Below are 11,888 nucleotides of genomic sequence, written 5' to 3'. Positions count from 1 at the left end.
ATACGGTCAGGTATGTCCTGGCCTTGGTCGTGCTTGAGAAGTCGTCGGCGGTTGGAAAGAGTGAACAACCGGTGATTGTCTATCAGGCAGTGCCACTGGTCCAGATGGTTCTGCTCCCTGAGTTCGTCGGGAAGCTCTCAGTGGACATACTCTAGCAAAATGTCCTGGCTGATGACAGATGTTGCAAGTACCAAATACTCCTCGGCATTGCTCTGTGGAATGTCTTCCTCCACAGGTTCTATAATACACCCCGGTATAACTCGGGCTAGAACCACTGGAGCTAGATGAACCGATCCCTAACTTCTTGAACTGCTTCTTTCGAGCTTTCAACTGTTCTTTCTTCCCACTACTGCTGCTACCAATCTCGATTCTAGGAAGCAGTTGATGTGGTCTCGGTGTTGGAAGATCATACGAAGCTTCTTTTTGTCTTATCAGAACTGTTTCTGCTCTTCTGGCTCTGTTCAGAGTATCAACAAAGTTATTCGGTGGTTTCACATTTACGAATGTACGTATCTCCGGATTCAATCCCTGGATGAACTGATCAAATACAGTTGCATCATTCCTAGTCACCTGAGGGCAAAATGTAGCAAGGTGAAGAACTGAGCCAAATACTCATCAACCTTCAACTGACCCTGTCTTAGATTCACAAACTCTGTACTTTTATCATGTCTGTATGATACGGGGAAGAAACTTTGATAGAATTCAACTTTAAAAATTTTCCATGTAATCACTGAACTACGATGTTCTAAGGCTTCTTTGGTTATCAGCCATCAACTCCTTGCGACTTCCCGTAACTGGTGCCCAATCAGTTTGACTCTACAATCATCTGTGAAACCCAGAAATTCAAATAGTATTTCTATATCATCTAACAAATTCTCACAATCGACTGGCGTCTCAGTACCCTTCAGAATCGGCGGTTGAAACAACTGAAACCTTTTCACCATTGTTTCTATCGTAGTTTCTGACACATCCATCTGACTGGTCACAGTACTATCCCGTTCCGGAATTCTTCTAGGAGGTATATCTGATAATCACAAGTGTTATCAATCACATGAGACAAATCCATCTCAGTCCTTTTTCGATAAGCTTACCTCTGATCGAGAATTGGTTCTGATTCGTCCTCTAATAATGCACATTACCACATCAACTCAGATATTCAGGTAACATGTATCTTCAAACAAAACAGTAAAACATACTGCACTATTAGCGTGTACAATGTAAGTCAACATTATAATAAATCACATGCTAGCAATCAAAAGCAGGAAAGAAAACCTCAATCTACCCCGCTCACTAGCTTCTATATCAATCTAAAGGATATATCGCTCTGATACCACCTGTTGTGGGGACCCGGACGCTAATTCGATTCTTAAGGTGACCTATAATAGAAGAAACTCTAATTCTATCCACATCGATAGCCAATTTTCCGGTGACCTATACGTGATACACTCACTATCTTGTGACATCGTGCAATGTGCCTGTGGCCATCCCACCACTATCAGGCACTTCTGTCACAAGATCACTCTTCTAATATATGCTTCCTATAAATCAATAGAACAAGCATATCAAATCAAATCAATGCATATAATAACAATAAGTATGTGATTTAGGGAAACTCAAGTATATCCTACTTGAGTCGATCTCCCAATACCACATTGACTTATACCTTTGTCGTCTCGATCTGACGAAGTCGAAGTCTCGAAGTCCAATCTGTCCATATCAAATCTGAAATGACAATATCGAATGGACTGTGTCAAAATACAACTCAATTCAATACTTGCTCTGATCAATACTCGAATCAAAACTTAATCTGATCAATATCAACGATATGACGATATAATCTCAATCAATACTGAATCTGATCAATATCAACCTACTGATGTTTCGACGGCATAACAATAAAGTCTCAGTAGCCCCGTCAATCTCACATCACAGGTATAATAACACGGTTCATAATCAATATCAGTACAACTCGAAATCTTAACAATATCAGATTATAATCTCAACTCTGTCTAATCTCGCAATATCGGTAATACATTATCAGTATATACAAATCAATAACTCATCTGATACCAGCTCTGAATACTATCGAATGTACTGTATCAATATAAAACTCAAATCAATACTGGATAAAATCAGAACCTAATCAAATTCGGTTTCAACGACATAACAGTACCATATAAATATACCCGGAAATATAAATCAACAGATATCAATTCTTGTAACTCATACTCGATAACAATACAAATCTTATATCAATTCTCAGTCTAATCACTCTGAAAATCATAACAATTCCATACGGTCTTTGTTCTTCGACCCGGTTTCAAGTATACGATGTCTGATATCGTAATAACAACATATATAGATCCTATCTAATTCTGGAAATATCATAATTACAAATCATATCAAAACTTTATAAAACTTACGTCCAGTTGTAGCTGTCGTTGCTAGGAACTCGGTGTTGTGTTTAGATTTCAATTCAAACGGGCGGATCGTTCGCAATTCAAAATCAGAACTTGAGCCGTCTCCTCGTTTCTTTGTCTTTCTTCTAACTAATATTTACGTTTGTATGTATATATATACATCATGCATATCCAAGCAACGTGGCCTAATATTCATACTGCACGTCTCGCGCATATGCGCGACCTATCTCGGCGCATATGCGCGAGACACCAAGTCTCGGTGCGTGTGTCTCGGCAGCATCTCGCGCATATGCGCCGAGCGAGGTCTTCTGGATATAACTTTGGCTACTGGACACCTCGCGCATATGCGCGCCCTCACGCCACGCATATGCGCGGAGTCTCCTGCCAAATCCGCGCCTGAGTGAGCACCAGATCGCGCATGTGCACGAATGGCGTCTCCCTCGCAGATATTTCGTGTCCTTTCTCACCTTTTCCGGTACACCCCGTTCCGTCTGTAATCACATCAATTAATCAAGAAATCATTCCAGATTAATCTCAGATTACAATAAATAAAATCCCGGGCATTACATATACCCTGATTCAGGTGATTAATTTATTTTAATGATACATCATGCTTCCATAAAATAAATTGAACATTTTACCTCTTTTACAAAAGTACCGTCAGGTTATATCCATCAGGTTTTACAGACTGCTCATCATATTCTAACCACGTAGTCGCAGCAGATGCTTCCTAGCATAGATTCCTTCAACAATACCTAGCACAACCATGTTTCGTTTCCTACCTCATGATGTATAGCAAGGTAGTTCAATTTGAAAATAATACATGAAAATGGTTGTAAGCCTTGGTCTTTTTATTCAAACATACATTTTATTAATACATGGTAATCTCTTCTAGAGGAGGAGGACCTTGCTTAACTACTTATAGGGGTGGGAAAATATACCGAAAATACCGAAAAATCGTACCGAAAAAAATACCGAACTTACCAAAAAAATCGGTATACACAATATTTCGATACGGTACCGAAATTTTCGGTATCGGTACGAAATATTTTTTTTACCGAAAATACCGAAAAATAATTTTTTATTATTTTTTAAAAAATTTAAGTTCGGTATACCGAAAAAATGTCGGTATACTGAAAATGTTTTCGGTATACCGACAAAATTTTCAGTGTCGGTACGGTACATGTATGAACATTTTTCATATCGAAAATTCGGTATACCGAATCTGCGGTATACCGAATTTCCGATATAGGTATCGGTATGAAAAAATTTCATACCGATATTTTCGGTACAATATACGATACCGTAGTTCGGTCTGGTATACCGTACCGTACCCACCCCTAACTACTTATAGTAACATGAATACAACATATAAACTTAGAAAGAAAAATATTACAATCTATTTAAAAGAAAATGGAGAGGTTGAATGATGTATTTATCTTCCTTCTGTCTTGGTATTTATATAAGTCTTGATGAATTTGAAATCCAGATTTCAAATCTTGTGAATTATTCTGCTAGTTATGGCCGACAACATCTTGTGAGTGGCGGTCTCTTCAACCACTAGTTAATGGCTTGTCTTTATGGATGATTGAATGATCCATCTTCCACTGTGTAGTTCAATCGAATTTTAGTGGTGGCCCATCTTCTATTAATGGAGTGGTTGGATCACATGCCTATTTTATCTTTCTTCTGCCTTTGTATGGTCCTTGAAATATTTTTGTGTGGTTCTTCACCACTTGGTCATGTTTCTGCAAGATATTTTTGGTCAGATCTTGACCAAAAACCTTTTCTGAATTATGTTACCTTCAGGTTCAGGCATTTTGGACAGATGCTTTTTGGTCATCTTCCCACATGAGCCATATTACAAAATTTTGGTGAGTTTCTTTGCTCCTCGACAACTTGCTATTCCACGGAAGATTTCTTTTCTTTTCAAATAGGTCTTCTACAAAGCTTATTGTTTTTCCTGTCATAATATTTAATATAAAAGATTCATTTACATAATTATGATAAAACTTAAATCGAAACTTGACTTTTTCCATCTCGATTAGACATACACATAGACCTCATGCTTTTTTGATAGAGATGTCATCTTCATTTAATAAGCAACAAGGGTGTTTTTTTTGTTAGACGATCTTTGATAAATTTTTTGAATATTTGTATCTGGCTTCCTTAGCTTGACAAAATGAAAAGCTTCATGTGAGCCTTTTCCTGTTGGTTTTGGTGTTGCACTGAAAAGTATAGTTCCAAAATATCTTCCCAACACAAATAATCATTGTTTGTCCATGTCTCGTGCACTTATTCTTGAATCCACTTAGGTAATCCTGGAATTTCTGGAAAGTTGGGTGATGTAGCATAAACTGAGACAAAAGCCTGAATTCATACCATATCTTGACATCCTTCGGATATGAATCAGTTTCATACATATCTTGGGATATTTTCCTGCTACATGGTGAAATTCATGTTTTGATTAGTCTAAGATCCAGATGTTCTTTGATAATAATATGCATATCGTTTTGATCAATTATGTTCATCGGGATATGCTTGCATATGACAAATTCATATTATTTGACTTTCTTGATTGTAAGGCTATTTTTGAGTTGATTTTTATCTTACAACACCAAAGGATCTTCATTATAATTTTCTTTCATCATTTTTTTGATATGTTCTAGGGATACCTACAATTCAAAATCTACATCATTATGATGTAGAGTTATCTTGAGAAATTCTATTTCTTCTGGTCGAATATCCTTATCTGCTTTCAATTGGAGCATTGTTTCTCCAAACCATCTAGAATCTTTCATTTTTGTGTAGCTACGAAATTGGATTGACAATTTTCTATAAAATACATCTCTTAATCTCTGGACGATGACTTTTTGATCACATGGTGGTGTAAAATCTTTTAGTCTCATTTTCTTGTGTATATGGTTTATACATTTTTAGGAAATTGTTTCATAACTGAATGTCAGCTCCTGTATCATAAAAATAAATCAATGGTGTTTTTACCTTGTACCACTGTGTTTGTCCAGTACCTCCGATTAATATTTCTATCATCTTAATTCATTTACATAAGATTAAGATTCGTTTAGAGAAATCTCGTAAATCCCGTCCAATAATCTGAGGTAATTCTTCGTCCAATACTTTTGGAAAAACTCATGTTTTTGCTGTACAGATTCGAGCATCTAAATCAAAGCAGCAAAGTATTGTACCTTATATTGTTTATATAACATCTGTACTGGAATGCATATCGAGAATGAGCTCATGATAATTGGATCTTCCACATTCTATCATCTGCCATGAATTCCATTATATCATCCAGTCGTTTCCAAGTTTTATGTTCCTCGAGAAACTCTAGCCCAAGAACCAATCGATCTGATTTTTTTCTTGGGATTCCTTTGATGTGAACTTTCAATTCTCCAATATTAATCATTCCTTAGTAAGTTCATATCATAGGTTGTTCCAAATAGTGTATAGTATTACAAGAAAATTGATTTCTTTGTCTTGTAATGTCAATTACTATTTCAAATTTCATCTTTCTAGACATCTAATTTTTCCTATTGTTGAAAAATTTGAGTTTTCGGTTGGACTTCTTGGATATGTGTTTTTCTCCATAGTGACTTGTTATTATATCTCCTTGAAAAGATAGTCTCATTGGTTCCAGTATAAGACTTTGACTTCTTTTTAGAATATGTTTGTCTTGGATCTGGATATTTGTTTCATGTATTAAAGGAAACTCGATTTTTGTTGGATAGATTGTTTGAACAACTTTTCCAAATATCTGTTATTTCGATACACTCATTTTAATAAATAATTCTGAATGATGTGTATTAGATAAAGCATATGAAATTTGATATGTAATAGAATATTACCTATTACCTTCTTTCACAAGTCTTTTTCCTTGAAATTTTGATGTCACGTCAAAGTTCAACTTCAATCTCGATCTGCCAAGTTGTATGTAATTCTTGAATAAATTCTTCCTACAATTTTTCAAATAAAATATCCACCAGATATGAAAATTTTGCATACATATTTCGATTTTTAGGTGCATCAATTTAGATTTTCGAAATTCCATACTAATTGAATGGATTAAGAGATCATAATCTATCCAAAACTCAAACCTTGGATTACAATCTATCCTAAATTCAAGACTTAAACTCAAAGTTTAACATGAAGATAATATGCAATCTGGATAGCATCTACACAGCTATATATAAGGCTCTCAAACCTCTCAAGTCTCAAATTTTCAAGTTTTACTCTGCAATATTTTTGAAAAGCCTTTCCCAAGTGCTGCTACAGTCATCGAAGTATTGTCCACGTTTGAAAAATTATTTTGTATTTATATTGCTCAAAATCCAATCTTCACCATTCGCAATACAATATCATATGTTCCAAATAACATATTCAAGATTCAGCCAAATCCAATGGTTACATTTTTGTATACAGTCTCTACAAGAAAACTGTTCAGATTTTAGATGAGAATAATATATCTATGGTTTTTCGTCCATAAACAAGTAAAAACGACTCCACATTTCACAATTTAGTTGCTTTACTTAAGGACGCACTGTGCAAGTTTAAGCTTGATATAGCGATCCAGTAAGTCGCAAAGGATTTTCAAAACGATTGATTATTCAAGCAATACTAACGTAAGTGAGCTTTTGATATAATTTGGCATACTTTTTCGTGTAAGTGAGCTTATGTTTTCAGTTAATTCACATATGAATCATTTCAGTTTTCGAAAGTTTCGTTCGAGCACGAGTTATTCGTTTCGTATTGTATTTAAAGAACCCTATATTTTGAGCACTATTAGGATTCAAATGAATATGAGTGAGAATCCCAAATCCAATAAATTTATAGCCCTTATATATTGGGATTATAACCATTATATGGTCTCGTCCTATTAGATGATTAAAAATTAGGAACCGATATCAGTAAACTATGAAAATTTGATAAATTTTAGTGTTTATTATTATTTATGTTATGATGCCAAGATTACGAAATATGATATGCGTTACGATTCAGGTCATGAAAAGATTTCGAAATTATATATGTATGTTGTTATGTGTTTCGAACGACCTCCAATTACTAAGTATTTCACAAAATATTCATCTCTTACTCTCTCTCCTTATATAAGAACGAAGAACAAGTAGAGGAGGAAGACGACGAGCAAAATATGTTTTGAGACTGTGATGAACATGTTTCGATTCAAGAATTTATTTTAGTCATATTATTTCAAAATTATTTTATTAAGTTGTAAACGGTCCCGCTATGAGACTTGTTGTTTTAAGATTATATGATTGTTGAACAACATCGGATATTCACGTTTAGTTTCGAGACATGACAGTTATTATTAATTTTTTTTATAAAAAAAGTCACTAGTGCTCGGTGAATAATTTTATTGATTGATTATGTTTTGGGAGTTGGTGAATAGTTTTAGGAAAAAAAATACATGTTTGATTTTTTTTAAGGAGTATGACTATCTTATCCAAAAAAAATTCTTTTAATATTTCGAAACCTAGTATTTTTTTTTGTGAAAAACAAGAAATCTGTTTTGATCATCGAAGAATAAAAGATAAATAATAAGATATATTCTTATTTTGAACAATGCTAATCATTCATTCCAATTCCAAAAAAGAAAAACAAACAAAGGCCTGCTGGCTGCATCTTTGCCCAAATTCATTGACTTTGTTTCTTATTTTGTGGAGTTAACTTCATTAAATTTTCCCCGAGAGTAGCTAAAAACTCTCCACTTGTGCTATGTTTTGATTGTTTATTCAGCTTCTCTCTCTAGAGTTTCTCGTTCTTGGAGTGATGGTGGAGCCCAAGCTTCGCTGGCTTGAAGCTCTCCACTGTAAACATTTTTAATGGGGTTTGTCTCCTGAGAGCCTCAGAGGTACCAGAGCTTCAGTTGCCCCCAATCAAAGACGCCATTATTGATATAACCCATTTATTTACGCCACTTCCTCTCTCTACAGCATTCTCCTCTCTCTCTCTCTCTTTGATTATTATTTCCCTTTTATTTTATTGTTTGTTACACTTTTGCTCTTCTCTCGTGTTTTCTTTTCTGGGTTTCTCTTCTGCCGTTGCTGTTGCATCATTTTGTTCTTCGTTCGGGGCAGAAAATAGGGTACTGATTTTCATTTTTGAAAAGGAAAAAATAGGGTGCTGATTTCGAATCCCCCCTTTTTGTTTTTAAGGAAAAGGCAAAGATTTGGTTTGATGATGGATCCAAAAATCTAGACCTCGTTCACTTGCAGATCTTTGGCCCTCCCAGTCAGCTATCAAGGTATGATCTATTGGCTTGTTTCTGTATCCCTCCCCAAATATTGAGTCATCTGTTTTTTATTTGAGAAATATTTTATTTTAGTGTTAAATCACTCATACTGCTGGAGGGCTTCTCTGATTTTAAGAAATTATCTGTTTTTTTTTTAAAAAAAAAAATCGAACTTGGGACTTCTTTAATTTGTGGTGGTTGACCAAGCAATTAACTGAAGAACAACGTTGACTTTTTTTGCCGTTCTTGTTTTCGAAGCCAACCCATTTCCCCTTTCCAATCGCGTTGAGTTTCTTTCTTTTCTTTTTTTTTTGTATTTTTAATTGTTCTGAAGCTGTTGTGCGAATTGTTCCGGTCAGAGATAACCATGGTAGTGATTTTCGAATGGCGGTCCTGTATTTTTGTAGCAAATTGTCAGCTGAATTGAATTTAAAGTTTGCATCTTTATGTATGTATATTGATTGATGTCCATATTATGATGTTGTTGGCTTTGTATTGTGTTGCTATAGATACTGCTCTAGTGAGAAGAAATAGACACACCACACATACATTTGAGGTTCAATTCATACCGAACCTGGCTTAGGTGCTTGGTAGATGTGGATTACTCGGAGAGTGGTTTGGAGGAGATGAGGGATGTTATCAGCTTTAATGAACTTTTTGAAGGCCTGTTTCCGGCCAAATGCAGATCGACACGGGGATGCGGGTTCCGATTCAGGGGGCCGTCAAGACGGGCTTTTATGGTATAAGGATTTCGGGCAGCACTGCAATGGAGAGTTTTCTATGGCTGTCGTGCAAGCTAATAATTTACTAGAAGATCAGAGCCAACTTGAATCTGGTTGTTTGAGCACGAATGATTCAGGACCATATGGAACTTTTGTGGGAATTTACGATGGCCATGGCGGTCCAGAGACCTCTAGGTTCATCAATGATCACCTTTTCCAACATTTAAAGAGTAAGTCATATGAAAACTTGCACGATTTCGTAATTACCATAAGCTTTAACTAAGTTAAATGCTCCATTCTTCTTAGGAAAAAGGACTGTAATGTTTAGTGCCAAATCTAATCTTTTGTTAATTATAAATTATTACTCTTGATAACAATGTTTACAATTTGATAAGAGTGTGCTCTTTTTCAACGCTTCTCTATTGATCTAGCATTTTGTTTTGTATCTGAAATCCAAGTTAGCACAAAAGATGACAATGGAAATCGTTGCTGTTATTGGGCTACCTTCCATGAGCGATATAACATCCAATCTAGGGGTGATAGGATCAAAATCCCTTGTGTATAATTTTGTAGATTTTGTTAAATGTATTAGGTGTCTTCCCGAGTCCGACCAACGTGTATGTGTACGATCTTAAGATCGATTAGTTATCCCTCGGCCTCCAGACACGTGAGGGTTTCGGTTAACGTATGAAATACTATTACTGTGCCACCTTCCATGAGCTCAAACTTTTCATAAAAGTGGGCTCTATAGAAACCGTTTCTTGTCTTGCTTGGTTGTTGATAATTGTATTCTAATTGTTGTTCCAAGGATTGGCTCGATCGATTATTTCTTTTTGTACAGGGTTTACTGCAGAGAATCAATCTATGTCAGTAGAGGTAATTCGGAATGCTTTTCAAGCTACAGAGGATGGTTTTTTCTCAGTTGTTAGTAGACAATGGACTGTGCAACCACAGATTGCAGCGGTTGGATCTTGCTGCCTCGTCGGAATTATCTGCGGTGGAATTCTTTATATTGCGAACCTTGGCGATTCTAGGGCTGTTTTGGGGAGGCTTGTGAAGGCTACAGGAGAAGTACTTGCCGTTCAACTATCAGCCGAGCATAACGCAAGCATCGAGTCTGTGAGACAGGAACTAAAGTCTCAACACCCTGATGACTCACAAATTGTGGTTTTAAAGCATAATGTATGGCGCGTGAAGGGTCTTATACAGGTTGGTATATTTTTTTGTGCGATCATTTGGCGGAGAGCGATGGAAAGATATCCTCCAAGTAATAATCTAAGTGTGTGGAAAATGTAAATTCTGCTGTTTTCTCTAAGCGATATATCTATTGTTTGATGGGCTAAATATAAAATATCTCCCAAACATTCTTCATCTCTCATAAATATTTTGAATTTGATTTCCACCTGTTGTTTGTACTGTATTTGATAAGAGTTGCTGTTTTACAGATTTCAAGGTCAATTGGAGACGTGTATCTGAAAAATACAGAATTCAATAGGGAACCGTTGTATCAAAAATTTCGACTCCGTGAACCTTTCAGAAGGCCAATTTTGAGCTCGGAACCTTCAATTACCGTCCACCAGTTGCTGCCACATGATCAGTTCATTATATTTGCATCAGATGGCCTTTGGGAGCATTTTTCCAATCAAGAAGCCGTTGATCTAGTCCAAAATCATCCCCGTAATGTAAGATATTTGGCTGTTCATTCAACTCTTATATATCTAATTTAACCTCTGTTGCAGCAATATGCTTTAGATTATGTTGGATAACTAGGACAGAGCCTAGCAAGCTGTGTCTCTTATCAGCTGTGCTCGTATTTGTTTTGAACAATGGATTCTAAATGTTTTAGGGGATTGCTAGGAGATTAGTGAAAGTTGCATTGCAAGAGGCAGCAAAGAAGAGGGAGATGAGGTACTCTGACTTAAAGAAAATCGACCGTGGGGTTCGTCGTCATTTCCATGATGACATCACGGTTGTCGTGGTGTTTCTTGACTCACACCTCGTGAGCAGGGCTAGCTCGGTTCGGAGTCCTAACTTATCCGTGAAAGGTGGTGGCATCAGTCGACTCCATCCAAACAGGCCGGCCCCATGATCTACACGAACCGCTCTTGATCGGACACCTGAATACTGGTAGATTCTTGAAATTTATATGAAGCAGCCCTTGACTTCTTTAATGTAATGTGTAACTGTCAACTGAAGGCTAATACATGGCTCTGGCATAAGGGGTAAATGTGAGAAAGGGCAGGCTATCTTGAAAGCTGAATTTAATCAAAGCTCTATTTTGTGGAATATTTTATTTTTCACAAAAGGGTTATTTTCCATGCTATCATTACCGGTTAACGCTTGAACCATAACGAACATTTAATTGGTCTAGTAGAAGTAGGAATGTAAACAAAGCAAATCGTTTGTGAGCAATTCGAAACTCGGTTTGATAAAAGCTCGTTTGAGCTTATTTAATGAGGCTCGTTAAGATAAACAAAC

General features: G+C 36.1%; 1 protein-coding gene across 1 annotated transcript; it reads left to right on the top strand.

Annotated features, from left to right (window-relative positions):
• The first annotated feature begins 8,323 nt into the window (after positions 1–8,323).
• LOC140813304 (probable protein phosphatase 2C 46) lies at positions 8,324–11,703 on the top strand. Its single transcript, XM_073171807.1, has 5 exons — positions 8,324–8,700; positions 9,198–9,640; positions 10,252–10,619; positions 10,856–11,092; positions 11,257–11,703. Exons 2-5 carry the CDS (start codon positions 9,322–9,324, stop codon positions 11,497–11,499), a joined length of 1,167 nt encoding a protein of 388 aa, XP_073027908.1. The 5' UTR covers positions 8,324–8,700; positions 9,198–9,321; the 3' UTR covers positions 11,500–11,703.
• The last annotated feature ends 185 nt before the right edge of the window (positions 11,704–11,888 follow it).

The sequence above is a fragment of the Primulina eburnea genome, chromosome 14 (assembly GCF_022965805.1).
Source record: "Primulina eburnea isolate SZY01 chromosome 14, ASM2296580v1, whole genome shotgun sequence".
Lineage (NCBI taxonomy): Eukaryota > Viridiplantae > Streptophyta > Magnoliopsida > Lamiales > Gesneriaceae > Primulina > Primulina eburnea.
The sequence above is the reverse complement of the archived record's forward strand: the minus strand, read 5'-3'. Positions and strand labels throughout refer to the sequence as shown.